The sequence below is a fragment of the Salmo trutta genome, chromosome 27 (assembly GCF_901001165.1).
Source record: "Salmo trutta chromosome 27, fSalTru1.1, whole genome shotgun sequence".
In the NCBI taxonomy this organism is placed as follows: domain Eukaryota; kingdom Metazoa; phylum Chordata; class Actinopteri; order Salmoniformes; family Salmonidae; genus Salmo; species Salmo trutta.
The window spans coordinates 23,635,352-23,652,229 of record NC_042983.1 but is presented as its reverse complement, the minus strand read 5'-3'; the positions used below and the strand labels follow the sequence as shown (position 1 = coordinate 23,652,229).

Here is a 16,878-nt window from a genome sequence, read left to right as displayed (position 1 = left end):
TATTGGCTGGCTTCCAACAATAGCTGAATTTGCAAAGCTAGCGAGCACCAATTCCGTTTCAGTGGTGTTTGCTATAATCTTTGCTACCCGGGTTAAATAAAGGTGAAATAAAATAAATAAATAAAAGTTCCCTTGCGACAATTTAGCTTTTGCAACGAGACCATTAAATATATTTAAGACAATGGTAGAAGAGAGTGTAGTTCTGTTCAGTTTGGACTTCAGTTTATCGCTAACCTTATCGCAGGGACTTTGAAGCACTAACTTACATCATCTGCATGCTGATCTTGGAATAAATTGACGATAGCAAAGATTCCATCTTTGACGAGGCCACATAAATGGAATAGGTACTAGCTAGCTTAATAGTTAATATTTGCGCGCTAGCTCTGCATATTCAGCTAGTGTGTGTGCGAGATTGACTGGATTAACCTCACTTCAGTTACGTTCATTGAGTGCCTTTCAGACAGTAGATACGACCCCTCTGTTACCTTGCCAACTAAGGAACTGGCAGTGGATCAAAACATTGTGAGGCAAAGGGTGGGGGGGGGTCGCAATCTTTTGAAACTTAAAAACGCGCTATTAAGTGTCTATAATCAGCACAATTGCTTTCATTGCGTATTATTAATATTATTTAAATTACATAGTTATGTTTCAGTGATATATTGGGGGGGACAAATATTTTTCCAAGGATGGGGGGGTCGTGTCCCCCCCGGGATTTCCGCCCCTGCACCAGGCATGATGGGTCCATGGATTCATGCTGCTTACACCAAATCCTGACTCTGCCATCAGCATAACACAACAGCATTTGTCGGTGATTGCATCCCCACTGGAGCTGCTTCTTCTTGTTTTTAGCTGATAAGGAAAGGAACCCAGTGTAGTCGTCTGTTGCAATAGCCCATTCGTGGCAAGGATTGACAAGTTGTGCGTTCCGAGATGCCCTTCTGCGCCGTTATATGTCTGTTTGTGGCCCGCCTGTTAGCTTGCACGATTCTTGCCATTTTCCTTCGACCGATCTCATCAACAAGCTGTTTTTGCCCACAGGGCTACCGCTGACTGGATGTTTTTGTTTGTTGCACCATTCTCTGTAAACCCTAGACACTGTCGTGTGAATAGCCCAGGAGAGTGGCTGTTTCTGAGATACTGGAACCGGTGCACCTGGCACAGATGATCATACCACTCTCAAAGTTACTTAGGTCACTCGTTTTGCCCATTCTAACATTCAATTGAACAGTAACTGAATGCCTTGATGCCCGTCTTATATACCAAGCCACAGCCAAGTGACTCACTGTACAAGCGATCCATTTTTGTGAACAGGGTGTTGTACCAAATAAAGTTGCCAGTATGTGTACGTTATCAACGGAGAAGTGTTAATAAAAATGCTCTCAATTCTTGTATAGCATTCTGCTCATAAATGTACATGTAAGTCGAATTCAGTGTAAACTACTTCCTTTAAGAAAAACAAGGGATAGAACAAATTGGGTAGAGAAAAAGGTCATCAAATATCTGGTGAAAGACTTCTTTCACATTTCTGAAAGATCACATTGTTATTTTCTGGAATGCAATCTACAAAGCAGTACAACATTGCTGTGATATGAGTGTATGACCTGACCATGTTATAATCAGTGATAAGATTCCCAAGTACAACAGGTCTCACAAGTACAGAACAAACAGCCAACATCCCAAATCACAGCCCACAAGTCTCTCAGTGCTTTTATACTCCATCTATCATCTGTGCCTTTTTCTTTTTCTTCTTCTTCTTCTTCTTCAGGGGTAGAATGTCCTCTTCTGGCCTCTTCTGCTCCTCATCGGTCTTAGCATTAGGTGAGGATTCTCCACAGTGCTCTACCTCTCCACACTCCCCCTGGAGAGCTTTCCTTTTCTTATTTTTCTTTGGGACAGGGCTGTTATTATGGTCCTCTCTTTCTGCCTCATCTCCTTTGTTGTTGTTGTTCTTCATCATCATTTTCTCTGAGCTGGGGGATTCCGGCAGGGAATGTGTAACCGCGCTGGGGAGAGCTGCTGATAGGAGGTCTGTGACTGACACTGCTGCCTCTCTCAGTCTCATTTCCATTTCACTGTCACTGTCACTAGAATAACATTGCAGAAACAAACATTTATTACAGTATGCAATGCTACTGTATAAGGATTCCTCCCAATGTAGAAATGAAGGTGACATCAAACCACCTCACACATCCCAATGGTTAAAAGGCCAGGCCTAAATAGAACAAGCATCACCTTGAGCTGGGGATGGGCCTGCGCCTTACAGGAGGAGGGGGCTCAATAGTAAACTCTCCTGGGACAGATGTGGTGAACAGCCGGAAACCTTCAAAACCAAGAAATAAGATCAAGACCACATCCAGCATCTACATCACATCTGACAACACATCACACATTTTGTAATTCCTGTATCAGTTTCAATGCAAACCAATTTATGGATAAACCCTTACCATCTTCACATTTGGTTGACTCTGTGCAGGGTCTTGATGTTTCTGCAGAGATCACTGAAATACAACTGAACATCAAATTTCATAGTTGGATTAAAGTAGGCGACTGAAAAGTAGACAGGTGATGGTAACATGAGGCAAAGGCTATAACAGTTTGATGTAGCTAGCTAAAATAGCAAAACTGATGTTTATTAACATTTTCCCATGACATATAAGAAATACCTGTCAGGTCCAGGAATGGCTGAAGAATTGCAACATTTACCTAGAACTAACGCTGCAGATAGCAATACTGGGTGATTTGAAAAGTCATAGTCAATCGACCAATAATATAATAATTATTTTAGAAAAAATGTTTCCTTAATTTACAATCTGTAGAAACGATGAGAATAGAAAGGTTCAGTACTTTTGTGAAGCATCACAGCACAGTTGAAAAATATATGGCAAATAGAAATCCAAAATGGATAGTGTTAAGGGATAGATGGGAGAGCTTGAATGGAGCTAAAGGGTGGGACTAATAACAACAAGAAAACAAATGTAAAAGATATGGGGTCTGTAAAAAGTATATAGGTTCAGAACTTTTGTGAAATAGCACAGTTACAATAGAAATCAAACTGGATGGACATCAGAAATAGAGGAAGGCCATGACTAAAAACAAACAAAATATAACTATTGTAAAATAGATTGTGTCTGTAAAATGTGTATAGCATGTATAAACTGAAGGTAAGCCTAAGTGTTATTGTTTATTAGTTTACTCCAATTGTGGGAAGGGCGGGTAGGGTTTGCAGAGAATAATAAAGGTATATTCTAAATTATATTCTAAGTGTGTGTGTGTGTGTGTGTGTGTGTGTGTGATATATATATATATATATATATATTAATTAGAGGTCGACCGATTAATCAGAATGGCTGATTAATTAGGTCAGATTTCAAGTTTTCATAACAATCGTTATTTTTTTTACTCCTTTATTTAACTAGGCAAGTCAGTTAAGAACACATTATTTTCAATGACGGCCTAGGAACGGTGGGTTAACTGCCTTGTTCAGGGGCAGAACGACAGATTTTTACCTTGTCAGCTCGGGGGTTCATTTTTGCAACCTTCCGGTTACTAGTCCAACGCTCTAACCACCTGCCTTACATTGCACTCCCCGAGGAGCCTGCATGGCAGGCTGACTACCTGTTACGCGAGGGCAGCAAGAAGCCAAGGTAAGTTGCTAGCTAGCATTAAACTTATCTTATAAAAAACAATCAATCGTTAAACTAGTAATATCATCAACCATGTGTAGTTATCTAGCGTATCCTGCATTGCATATAATCGATGCGGTGCGTGTTAATTTCTCATCGAATCACAGCCTACTTTGCCAAACGGCTGATGATTTAACAAGCGCATTCGCGAAAAAAAGCACTGTCGTTGCACCAATGTGTACCTAACCATAAACATCAATGCCTTTCTTAAAATCAATACACAAGTATATATTTATAAACCTGCATATTTAGTTAATATTGCCTGCTAACATGAATTTCTTTTAACTAGGAAAAATGTGTCACTTCTCTTGCAAACAGAGTCATGGTATATGCATCAGTTTGGGCCGCCTGGCTTGTTGCGAACTGTGAAGACTATTTCTTCCTAAGAAAGACAGCAGACTTCGCCAAACGGGGATGATTTAACAAAAGCGCATTTGCAAAAAAAAGCACAATCGTTGCACGACTATACCTAACCATAAACATCAATGCCTTTATTAAAATCAATACACAGAAGTATATATTTTTAAACCTGCATATTTAGCTAAAAGAAATCCAGGTTAGCAGGCAATATTAACCAGGTGAAATTGTGTCAGTTCTCTTGCGTTCGTTGCACGCAGAATCAGGGTATACAGAATCTGGCTCGTTGCGAACTAATTTGCCAGAATTTTACGGAACTATGAAATAACATTGTAGGTTGTGCGATGTAACAGGAACATTTAGATAAAATATTTAGATAAAATACGGAATGGTTCCATATGTCACTGAAAGAATAATGTATTCGAGATGATAGTTTCCGGATTTGACCATATTAATGACCTAAGGTTTATTATATTATAGTTTAGTTTATGATTTGATATTTGATAGAGCAGTCTGACTGAGCGGTGGTAGGCAGCAGCAGGCTCGTAATAGTCAAAGATATATGGTTTAGAGAGAAATAGTGGACGCGTCATAATTCCTGTTATAACTTGCAAGGGGTTCCTTCGTTATTTTACCGTTCATGTCTTCCATAGAGAATGTCTTGATCTACTTAAAATAAGGTCTGTGTTTTGTGCTTAAACCGCCTCGGCGTTTTGATACCCGTGTAAATTTCACTAGGTAACGTTTGTCAACACATTTTCATAAATCCACTCTACAAAAAAATGAGCTTCGCTTATATTGATCAGAGTTATATCCTATGGATATCTACACAGTTATAAAATTGGCAAGGTGGTGTAAGCCTAAACCAAACACAGACCTTATTTTAAGTTAATCTAAAAATATCCTATGAAATAAATGAAGGAACCGCTTTTCAGATTTTGCTAGAAGGTGTCATGGGAATTGTGACTCGCGCTTTGGCAGTCATTTCTTACCATGCCCATTATTAAAATAGGATTTCCGGCATATAGAAATTACAGTTTTTGTTTTCAGCATTCATCACAGGTAACTGAAACTCTATTTTTATTATTCAAACAGTTGAGAGTATTTGTCTCCTAAGCAGACTCTTCAGTATCGTTGTCACTTCAGAGCTGTGTGTGTGTGTGTGTGTGTGTGTGTGTATATATATATATATACACATATTTAAAAAAAAGCATAATAATAAATCGGCCGATTAATCGGCATCGGCTTTTTTGGCCCGCCAATAACCGGTACCGGCGTTAAAATCATAATCAGTCAACCTCTAATTTTTGACATGCGTTTTTCTGGATTTTATTGTTGTTATTTTGTCTCTCACTGTTCATATAAACCTACCATTAAAATTATAGACTGATAATTTCTTTGTAAGTGGGCAAACGTACAAAATCAGCAGGGGATCAAATACTCCCCCCCCCCCCCCCCCCCCCCACTGTATACCCCAAAAATATATGGGGGATTGGAAATGACCAATTACATTGATGGAAGCAAAACTCTATCCACAATATTAAAGCTGATCCACCCCCTAAATTAATATATACATATAATAAATATAAAATAAATACCTGTCAAGCATAGCCCCTAATTTCTTTGCAACGTGCGCACGGAACTCCGGGGTCGTCTGCAACTCGTTCCCATCATGTTCATGTTTAGATACAGCCACACTGTTGACCATGGTATACCATAAAACAGTATAAGTGTAGCTGGTAAAGCCAAGCTTGAAACAAAACCTCTATTCATGATGAGTCAAAAATAGAGAGGGGATAGCATGATTTCAGAGTAAATTAAAACTTACCGACGGGATTGCTTGACATTGCTTACCCCATCTAAAACAACAGTAACGTTAGTTACTGTTAGGACTTTGCTGTCGTTTTGGGGTATAATAGATTTGCTCGTTGGCTCAAGATTTCACACACTTAGCTAGCCATCTCCCACCCCACATTTGTTATGACTAACTGTTAGCTAACTAACTACACCCTGGGTCTTAGCGAAAGCAAATGGTACACTTAAAGTTCGGCTGAATTTACCTGCCGGGTTGGCATTGTGTGTACCATTAGTTCCATATGTGCCAAAACTCCAAGCTGCTTCCTTAAAATGTTCTAGATCTTCATCTTCACTGCTTGCGTCTTCGGCCATCGTCCCAACAGGCGCTGACATGTTGGATCGAGCACGTGTGGCTACAAAGCAATGCACTATGGGTAATTAATTATTTCAGGGCAAACGGTTGTCACTAGATACCCCAGCCACAAAGTCCAAATTGGCTATGTATCGTAAACATTTATGAAAACACAAATTAACTTTTTGGTCTTAATTTAAGATTAGGCATAATGTTTGCAGCGTGGTTAAGGTTTGGTTTAAATATTATTTTAAGATGATAAATTGTAGAAATGGGCGTGGTATAGCCATAATTATGACTTTGTGACTGTGGTAACTAGTGGCGACAAGGGCAGACCAGAGTTTGACGAGTGAAGTCAACATTTTTCTTCAATTGCTTTTGTTTCTGCAGAATATAATTGGCAATGTTAGGTGGGCTTCTAGTTCTTACCAGATACTCACCAAGTACACAGCCAAAGATGTAAACAATAGTATTTGACAGAGTCTATGATACCTGAAATGTAACATTCAAGACACCACACTTTGTAGTCATTGAGATGTCTTGTCATAAAACACATTCATCTATAGGCAAAAGTACAATATGTTCAATAAAAATCAACGGGGTTTCAATTTACTCAGTATGTGGGTCCAACTAAATAAGACTGAAAAATTATATCAGTAGCGATCATGTTGTAAAAGCCATAATTAGTGTTAATTTCAAATCAAACTTTGCCACATGCGCCGAATACAAGTGTAGACCTTACCGTGAAGTGCTTACTTACAAGCTCTTAACCAACAATGCAGTTCAAGAAGAGTTAAGAAAATTTTGAACAAATAAAAGAAAGTAAAAAATAAAAGTAACACAATAACGAGGCTATATACAGGTGGCACAGGCATCGAGTCAGTGTGCGGGGATACAGGTTAGAGGTAATTTGTACATGTAGGTGGGGGTGAAGTGACTTTGCATAGATAATAAACAGTGAGTAGCAGCAGTGTACAAAGCAAATGGGGGGGGGGGGGTGTCAATGTAATAGTTCAGTGGCCATCTGATTAATTGTTCTAATGGCTTGGGGGTAGAAGCTGTTAAGGAGCCTTACTCTCCAGTCAGTCCATGACTTGGATGACTGGAGAGTCTGACAATTTTATGGCCTTTCCTCTGACACCGCCTATTATATAGGTCCTGGATTGCAGGAAGCTTGGCCCCAGTGATGTACTAGGCCGTATGCACTACCCTCTGTAGCGCCTTACGGTCAGATGCCGAGCAGTTGCCATACCAGGCGATGATGTACCGGTCAGGATGCTTTCAATGGTGCAGCTGTAGAACTTTGAGGATTTGGGGACCCATGCCAAATCTTTTCAGTCTCCTGAAAGGGAAAAGGTTTTGTCATGCCCTCTTCACGACTGTCTTGGTGTGATTTGACCATGATAGTGTGTTGATGATGTGGACACCAAGGAACTTAAAACTCTCAACCCGCTCCAGTACAGCCCCGTTGATGTTAATGAGGCCTATTCGCCCCGCCTTAACCTGTAGTCCACAATCAGCTCCTTTGTCTTGCTCACATTAAGGGAGAGGTTGTTGTCCTGGCACCACACTGCCAGTTCTCTGACCTCCTCCCTATAAGCCGTCTCATCGTTGTCGGTGATCAGGCCTACCACTGTTGTGTCATAAGCAAACTTAATGATGGTGTTGGAGTCGTGTTTGGCCACGCAGTCGTGGGTGAACAGGGAGTACAGGAGGGGACTAAGTACACACCCCTGAGGGTCTCCAGTGTTGAGGATCAGACGTGGCAGACGTGTTGTTGCCTACCTTTACCACCTGGGGGCGGCCCTTCAGGAAGTCCAGGACCCAGTTGCAGAGGGAGGTGTTTAGTCCCAGGGTCCTTAGCTTAGTGATGAGCTACGTGGGCACAATGGTGTTGAATGCTGAGCTGTAGTCAATGAACAGCACTCTCACATAGGTGTTCCTTTTGTCCAGGTCGGAAAAGGGAAGTGTGGAGTGCAATAGAGATTGCATCATCTGTGGATCTGTTGAGGCGGTATGCGAATTGGAGTAGGTCTAGGGTATCCGGGGAGGATGCCGTTGATGTGAGCCATGACCAGCCTTTCAAAGCACTTCATGGCTACGGGGCAGTAATCATTTAGGCAGGTTACCTTTGCTTCCTTGGGCACAGGGACTATGGTGGTCTGCTTGAAACATGTAGGTATTACAGACTCAGTCAGGGAGAGATTGAAAATGTCAGTGAAGATATTTGCCAGTTGGTCTGTACATGCTTTGAGTACACGTCCTGGTAATCCATCCTGCCCCGCGGCTTTGTGAATGTTGACCTGTTTAAAGGTCTTGCTCACATCGGCTATTGAGAGCATTATCACACAGTCATCCAGAACAGCTGGTGCTCTCGTGCATGCTTCAGTATTGAATGCCTCGAAGCGTGCATAAAAAAGGTATTTAGCTCGTCTGGTAGGCTCGCGTCACTTGGCAGCTCACCTCTGGGTTTCCCTTTGTAGTCCGTAATAGTTTCCAAGCCCTGCTACATCCGACGAGCGTCAGAGCCGGTGTAGTACGATTCGATCTTAATCCTGTATTGACGCTTTGCTTGTTTGATGGTTTGTCTGAGGGCATAGCGGGATTTCTTATAGGCGTCCGGATTACAGCCGTGGCCAAAAGTTTTGAGAATGACACAAATATGAATTTTCAAAGTCTGCTGCCTCAGTTTGTATGATGGTAATTTGCATATACTCCAGAATGTTATGAAGAGTGATCAGATGAATTGCAATTAACTGCAAAGTCCCTCTTTGCCATGCAAATGAACTGAATCACCCAAAAACATTTCCACTGCATTTCAGCCCTGCCACAAAAGGACCAGCTGACATCATGTCAGTGATTCTCTCGTTAACACAGGTGTGAGTGTTGACGAGGACAAGGCTGGAGATCACTCTGTAATGCTGATTGAGTTCGAATAACAGACTGGAAGCTTCAAAAAGGAGGGTGGTGCATGGAATCCTTGTTCTTCCTCTGCCAAACATGGTTACCTGCAAGGAAACACGTGCCGTCATCATTGATTTGCACAAAAAGGGCTTCACAGGCAAGGATATTGCTGCCAGTAAGATTGCACCTAAATCAACCATTTATCGGATCATCAAGAAGTTCAAGGAGAGCGGTTCAATTGTTGTGAAGAAGGCTTCAGGGCGCCCAAGAAAGTCCAGCAAGCGCCAGGACCGTCTCCTACAGTTGATTCAGCTGCGGGATCGGGGCACCACCAGTACAGGGCTTGCTCAGGAATGGCAGCAGGCAGGTGTGAGTGCATCTGCACGCACAGTGAGGCGAAGACTTTTGGAGGATGGCCTGGTGTCAAGAAGGGCAGCAAAGAAGCCACTTCTCTCTAGGAAAAACATCAGGGATAGACTGATATTCTGCAAAAGGTACAGGGATTGGACTGCTGAAGACTGGGGTAAAGTCATTTTCTCTGATGAATCCCCTTTCCAATTGTTTGGGGCATCCGGAAAACAGCTTGTCCGGAGAAGACAAGGTGAGCGCTACCATCAGTCCTGTGTCATGCCAACAGTAAAGCATACTGAGACCATTCATGTGTGGGGTTGCTTCTCAGCCAAGGGAGTGGGCTCACTCACAATTTTGCCTAAGAACACAGCCATGAATAAAGAATGGTACCAACACATCCTCCAAGAGCAACTTCTTCCAACCAGCCAGGAACAGTTTGGTGACGAACACTGCCTTTTCCAGCATGATGGAGCACCTTGCCATAAGGCAAAAGTGATAAGTGGCTCGGGGAACAAAACATCAATATTTTGGGTCCATGGTCAGGAAACTCCCCAGACCTTAATCCCATTGAGAACTTGTGGTCAATCCTCAAGAGGCGGGTGGACAAACAAAAACCCACAAATTCTGACAAACTCCAAGGATTGATTATACAACAATGGGCTGCCATCAGTCAGGATGTGGCCCAGAAGTTAATTGACAGCATGCCAGGGCGGATTGCAGAGGTCTTGAAAAAGAAGGGTCAACACTGCAAATATTGACTCTTTGCATCAACTTCATGTAATTGTCAATAAAAGCTTTTGACACTTATGAAATGCTTGTAATTATACTTCAGTATTCCATAGTAACATCTGACAAAAATATCTAAAGACACTGAAGCAGCAAACATTGTGGAAATTAATATTTGTGTCATTCTCAAAACCTTGGCCACGACTGTAGTGTCCCGCTCCTTGAAACCGGCAGCTTTAACCTTTAGCTTGATACGGATGTTGCCTGTAATCCATGGCTTCTGGTTGGGATATGTACGTATGGTCACTGTGGGGACGATGTCATCAATGCACTTATTGATGAAGCCGATGACTGAGGTGGTATACTCCTCAGTGCCATTGGATGAATCCCGGAACATATTCCAGTCTGTGCTAACAAAACAGTCCTGTAGCGTAGCATCCGCATCATCTGACCACTTCCGTATTGAGCGAGTCACTGGTACTTCCTCCTTTAGTTTTTGCTTGTAAGCAGGAATCAGGAGGATATAATTATGGTCAGATTTGCCAAATGGAGGGCGGGGAGAGCTTTGTATGCATCTCTGTGTGTGGAGTAAAGGTGGTCTAGAGTTTTTTTCCCCCCTCTGGTGCATATGTGACATGCTGGTAAAAATGTGGTAAAACTGATTTGTTTGCCTGCATTAAAGTCCCCGGCCACTAGGAGCACCACTTCTGGGTGAGCATTTTCTTGTTTGCTTATGGCGGTATACAGCTCATTGAGTGCTGTCTTAGTGCCAGCATCGGTCTATGGTGGTAAATAGACGGCTACAAATAATAGATGAGAACTCTCTTGGTAGATATTGCCGTCTACAGCTCATCATAAGGTACTCTACCTCATGCGAGCAATACCTCAAGACTTCTTTAATATTAGACATTGCGCAGCAGCTATTATTGACAGAAAGACACACCCCCAACCCTTGTCTTACCAGACGTAGCTTCTCTGTTCTGCCGGTGTATTGAAAATCCCCCAGCTCGATATTATCCGTTTCGTCGTTCAGCCATGACTCGGTGAAGCGTAAGATATTACAGTTCTTAATTTCCTTTTGGTAGGAATATCGTAAGTCTTCAATTTTATTTTCCAGTGATTGCATGTTAGCAAGTAGAATTGATGGCAATGGGAGTTTACTCATTCGCCTACAGATTCTCAAATGACAGACCGATCTGCTTCCTCTGTCTTTTCTTCACGCAAATGACGGAGATCTGGGCCTGTTCCCGGGAGAGCAGTATATATCCTTCTCGTCGGACCCGTTAAAGGAAAAAGCTTCTTCCAGTTCGTGGTGAGTAATCCCAGTTCTGATGTCCTGAAGTTATTTTCGGTCACAAGAGACAGTAGCAGCAACATTATGTACAAAATAATTTTTTACTGAAGTTAAACGCCAAAAAAACAGCACAATTGGTTACGGGCATGTAAAACGTCAGCTATTCTCTTCGGCGCCATTTGAGGGCGCTATTAGAAATACAGAATTTAAAGTGGTAGATGCCATCACAACTTTCCATCAGTAACTGTAAAAAAAAAAAAATTATACACATATCACAAGTCTAGAAAGTGATTAACATCACACCTTCCACTGAGCATTGACCTGTAGTTATCATTTCATAGTTGAAAAATATTTACTTCACAAAATCTCTTCCAGCCTGCTTTTGACAACTGTTGATGAGTGTTGTTGGAGAGATGTGTAGCGGAGCATAGCTGATCGACAGCTGGACTTGACAGGGATTTCTCTCACACACACAAAGCCTCGAGTTTAACAGTCTGAATACAAAGGCCCATGGGGAGGTTTAATTTAGTGTTGGGAGGCTCCAGCAGGCACAAACACACTATAAGTAAATTTACAGCACTGTCACAAATGCTAACAACTTAAAGGCCAGGGGTGCTGTCTGTGACTTACTACCAATGGCAGTTAATACAAAAATGTCTCATAGTCAACAGGGGTTATTGGTTGAATATACTGCTAGAGGTGACATGGGACACCCAATATGAATAATACAGCTTCTATCAAGGCAAGATTTCTAAGTCATGGAGCATTTGTTAGTGGGCTAAATATTCAGCTTTGAGACTATCTGAGGAGGGAAGACACAGCAAAGGATAATGATTGTTACTAGAGCGCAATGAGTAGCGAAAATGTATTTACTTGTTCAATCAAATTAGGTGGTATCAAACAGTTGTAATTGGCTTGCCATCTGTCAACGATTGTTGTATAGACAAAATAACACAAAACATGATCAACTTCAACCAGTGTCCATCTTACGGGCAAAAAATATCCAATATTCAAGATTCACTTTGGGATCATGTAAAGTTCAAGATTTCCTCTGTAGAGCCGTTTGGTAACAGAGTGGCCTTTCACCAGGGAGATGGCAACCCTGAAAAAATTGACAACTTGAGAAATTGAAACTAATATTATTCAATTTCAACGAGTGTATTAGATCATTAGGCTGATAAGAGTTACACAAACCCACAAGACATGCCTAAATGTATTCCAACAGAAAACAAGGATATTGCAACAAATACCAAACTAACTAACTCAAGGCAGATTAAAATAATACGCATTAAAAGTAACCATTTAAACATGAAAACATTTTAAAAGATTAAAAGAAAAACATGTTCAACATTACAAAAGAGTGATTGACAAGAGTTTCCTATGAGTCCCAGCAACAGAAGGGTATGAGGTATCAAATAAATGAGCAACTTGTTTTGAAGGCAGATCTGGTCCTGTTTTCCCAAACCTGGGGCTGGTAAAGTTTGTTGGAATGTCTGAAGTGGAAGAAGTATACTCCTGTTCCCAAAAGGGCTATATTGTGGTTGTGTTCTGGGGCAATGTGACCGCTGTGTTGCATTGCACACAAGAGGCTAATATTCAGGCACTACTCGCCCCCATCGTAGGCGTAGTCTGCCTTATTGTGCATGATCAGTTTGTTGTCCACAAAGTAGAAGCTGTCTGACCTGGTCTCATATGGGTGCTCAACCATTAGGCAAACTTCAAAAGAGAGGGAAAAAACAAACAAACAAGGGATTTCAGTTTGGAAATAACTTCATAAGGAACAGCAGAATGCACATTAGCCTGGCTTACAGTAAATTACTCCTGAAGGGGATCCATGTGACTGTCTAGTACCACATTACTTATCTTACAATTTGAGTGGCCTGACTGGCTCTGTATGGATGTGTTTCGTATACAGACTTGGCTAGCTATGTTGTGGCCAGTCTGAACTTTAGCTTGTAGGACACAGGCTAAAACAAAGATGATAAACAAAGTGAGAGGGGTCATTGTTGGTACGCTCCTACTACTAGTAGACTTACTGAGGTCCTCAGGGAGCTGGGGAAACTCATAGATATGTTCGCAAGTGTTGCAGCTGTTTGGGATGCAGAATCCAAAGTCAAAGTCAAAGTTCTTGAGAACTTTATCCTGGAAATAATGCCTCTCTATCATGCGAAAGCTGTTAACAGGCCGATCCCCCACGGTGAACTCGACACTGAAAGCGGGGAAGAAAGAGAGGCACTTGAGATACTAGTAGGGACATGCTGAACATAACTGCATGAAATGGCTTAAGCTACTAGAATTGAAGCTTTATTCATTAACCATCTATATTTCTAAAAGTCAAATAGAAGGATGATTATTTCAATTGTATTGTTGCCAGCCATGTGATACAACTTTAGGAGAAAAGCATTAAGTGTGGTGTCAGGGCTCTGCTAAATCCTCTCTGTCACCACAGTTGGATTGGTTGCCAGAGCTGCAAAGCCACACCAGCAAACAAAATTGAGCATGAAACTGAGATCATGATTCGTCTGCATAAGTAACTGCTGAGTTATAAGCAATGGACCTGAACAGAATTTGAGGGTGCTAACAGCATACTAGAGCTTGAGGTAATCCTGCCATATTGGAAAGCAGAAAGCACATATATTATGGAACATTTAAGTATAACCACAGTATGTGGTTTTTCAACTACGAGTTATATGATTTCTAATAATGATAATGCATGTGGTGTTTCCTGTTTAATCCACTGATTTACGTTGCACCAACAGTCCGCAGTCTGAGGAAGGCCGGCGTAAACTGATACCGCACAAAGCGTCCAGCACTGGTGTCTACGTCTCCATTCTCTTCTTCCTCATCTTCAGGGTCTGATAGAGAACATAAATTCAACTGTGATTGACATCCAAATAAGTGTCAACATGTCATCTCTGATTTCAACCTAAAATTGTATCTACAACATTTGTGTAAGGACTACATCAATTATCATAGAGGGAATAACTTGGCGTGTGTTAGGCCTTTCTTGAAATAATAGACCAATTCATTTGGTCTGGGCCCTTCTAAGTAGACTTAGCGATACTACATCACACACAGCGGGGCAACTTCCTGCTTACTAAACTAATGCTAAAATCTGCCAAGACTATGGGGTTTCTCATTTATACCTTCTAATGAGGCAAGTCCTCATTGGAAAGAGAAAATATAGTGGCAGATTTGAGCATTAGTTTTGCACCCCAACCTAACAACATGAGTGCACCGTCAGCAGTGGTTTTTCCAACTAGGCTGTTTTACAGATTGAGCCTGGTGCCCTGGACTTGATTTCTATAAGTAGGAATACGCTCCAATGTGTATAATGATGTCATATTGCTGAGTTTACCTTTAAGATGTGGCCTATCCAAGCTATTTATGGTGTGCCAAAGTGTGGTGGAAAAGTTGAAACTTGATGCTGGGCAAGACATTTGAGTTTACCACAGTTGTGAGGTTTAGCAATCTCAAAGAGCACTGTCCCAGTCTCCAGATCTCTAATCTTGAAACGTGTGAAGTCAATATTGTAGACATTGTCCTCAGGATTACATAGATAATCTGGAAGGAAATTCGTAGTTAGAAGCACATACAGACAGGGAATCTGGTGTGTTGAAGGATTCTTTGTTTGGTTACCTCAAACCATTGTTAGTGAACTAGCAAGCTAAATTTGCACCAAAGGGAACGTTAGCTAGAATACATTAACTTGAATCTTATCCAAATCCCATCAACTCCAATCAGCTAAGGCATACATACCCCGTGTAACAGCACGCAGACCAAGGACTTCGTCCGGTGTGATGTGTCTTCCTAGCGCCCTTAGCTCTTCTTCTGTAATAACAGGCCGCTGTTTATCAGTTTGATTTCGTCGCGATTTGAGTCTCTTCAGTACACCTCCACCCGACTTTCGCTCCCTGGAATTTGCAGTTGGGCCGATATCGGTGTCCGGTCCTTTGACTGTGGCTGCAGTCTTGTTTCGAGAGTTAGAGCCACTCATATCTTGGTTGTTTTGTGTTTATTAAGGCGACTGTGTCGATGGCTGTCTGCAACTTTTACTAAATTCAAGATGGCGAAGCGTCTCTACGGAGAACATATGCTGAGAATAGTCGATTGTAATTGGCTTAAAACGCTAGGTGGTTACCATAGTTACCAGTAGGGCGGACTGTTTAGAAACGTAGCGAGTAAATTGAATTCCAATTAGAGAACACCAGCGGTCACGTTCAGTTGCCAAACGTTGCAGATAGAAATGCCACTAATCGAGCCAACATGATTCCTTGATTCCTCATATTTCTATCTTAACGTTCCAAAACGTTGTGTCCTGCTGAACGCGCAGCTGTGTATGGTCCAACTTCATTAGTATATTGAGCAATTTGAGCATACTTATGTAATTTGCCCATGCACTACATTTATATAAAATTTAACGTCTCTTCTTACATCTCTCATCTCCATTACTGTCATTTCTCTCTACATGTCTCCCCAATATAAACATAATCTCATTCTACTTCTAGGGTTTCCCCATTACTTATGACTACAGTATCTCAGCGATATACAGCATGTTGAACAGTTCAGTTACATGAGGGGTACTACAATAACCCCAAGGATAGTAAAACATGAGATGAATCATATGGAAAACATTTGCCAGAACACCAGTTAGATAAAATAGCACATTTATTAAAAAAAGAGACAGCATTTATCAGCAGTTCCCACTTAGATGTTATTTGTAGAGCCACAACTGAGTATGGAGGGGGCATCTCAAAGGACTCCATCAGTCCACCTGCTGCATGAAGCCCTCATGGGGTGGGAGAAATCAATAAGTAGAGTAGAATTCCTTATTGACATTGATCGCTTTCTCTCACATTCACACTAATTAATTCATACTCTCATTCTGTGATTCATAAGATTGTGTGTGGACTGCACAAGAGTGTATGGTTGTTCCGTCTGCACCTCAGTAGGGCTAATGGGAGAGAGTGGTGTAGCAAGTATTTGGTTCTTATCTTAGGTGAGCTCAAGTAAGGTTAGGATTTTTGCACACTAGGACTTTGGTGGGGGAAAAAAAATAAAAAATGAAACATCCAATGAAGAAATCAAAAGCACACCAAAAAAAAGGAACCTCAAAGCTGACAATGATAATGCACACCTGTATTCAAATTCAAGGCAACAGGGATTCAATTAAAATAAAATTTTCACACAACAAATGACAGACAAATGCTTTGAAAATAAACCAAGTAGTCACACCACTAAAACAAAACAGGTCCTGAGAAAAAAAATAAAGCTACAAATCCTTTAGTCATTAAGCAAATTTCAGATTAAACCCCTTTCTTAAACTATACAAATACATGTAAAAAATTCCATGCTTCACCAATCTCCTCTCTTCCTGACAGTCAGTCAAGACCTCTTCTTTTCTACAGTGCCAC

General features: G+C 41.4%; 2 protein-coding genes across 3 annotated transcripts; both read right to left on the bottom strand.

Annotated features, from left to right (window-relative positions):
* Window positions 1-1,343: 1,343 nt before the first annotated feature.
* LOC115164638 (protein CUSTOS) lies at window positions 1,344-6,252 on the bottom strand. Of its 2 annotated transcripts, XM_029717328.1 has the most exons (6): window positions 6,101-6,252; window positions 5,869-5,899; window positions 5,639-5,737; window positions 2,445-2,509; window positions 2,233-2,320; window positions 1,344-2,084 (listed from the first exon to the last, which is right to left on the bottom strand). In XM_029717328.1, exons 1-6 carry the CDS (start codon window positions 6,228-6,230, stop codon window positions 1,709-1,711), a joined length of 789 nt encoding a protein of 262 aa, XP_029573188.1. In that variant the 5' UTR covers window positions 6,231-6,252; the 3' UTR covers window positions 1,344-1,708. The 2 variants fall into 2 exon arrangements, with proteins under 2 accessions (XP_029573188.1, XP_029573189.1); XM_029717329.1 differs by lacking the exons at window positions 5,639-5,737; window positions 5,869-5,899 and having other exon boundaries at window positions 2,445-2,498.
* A 5,707-nt stretch (window positions 6,253-11,959) lies between these two features.
* Window positions 11,960-15,548, bottom strand: unc119b (unc-119 lipid binding chaperone B). Its single transcript, XM_029717327.1, has 5 exons — window positions 15,224-15,548; window positions 14,915-15,028; window positions 14,211-14,319; window positions 13,501-13,673; window positions 11,960-13,180 (listed from the first exon to the last, which is right to left on the bottom strand). Exons 1-5 carry the CDS (start codon window positions 15,459-15,461, stop codon window positions 13,068-13,070), a joined length of 747 nt encoding a protein of 248 aa, XP_029573187.1. The 5' UTR covers window positions 15,462-15,548; the 3' UTR covers window positions 11,960-13,067.
* Window positions 15,549-16,878: the final 1,330 nt, after the last annotated feature.

Excerpts from the sequence above, each read along its gene's own strand:
- LOC115164638 (XM_029717328.1), bottom strand. The coding sequence starts at position 6,230 with ATGTCAGCGCCTGTTGGGACGATGGCCGAAGACGCAAGCAGTGAAGAT. Across the intron at positions 5,738-5,868 it reads AATGTCAAGCAATCCCGTCG|TGTGGCTGTATCTAAACATG; the intron begins GTAAGTTTTAAT and ends CATGGTCAACAG. Across the intron at positions 2,321-2,444 it reads GTCAACCAAATGTGAAGATG|GTTTCCGGCTGTTCACCACA; the intron begins GTAAGGGTTTAT and ends TTGGTTTTGAAG.
- unc119b (XM_029717327.1), bottom strand. The coding sequence starts at position 15,461 with ATGAGTGGCTCTAACTCTCGAAACAAGACTGCAGCCACAGTCAAAGGA. Across the intron at positions 13,674-14,210 it reads CTGCGGACTGTTGGTGCAAC|TGTCGAGTTCACCGTGGGGG; the intron begins GTAAATCAGTGG and ends CCCCGCTTTCAG. Across the intron at positions 13,181-13,500 it reads CCAGCTCCCTGAGGACCTCA|TTTGCCTAATGGTTGAGCAC; the intron begins GTAAGTCTACTA and ends TCTCTTTTGAAG.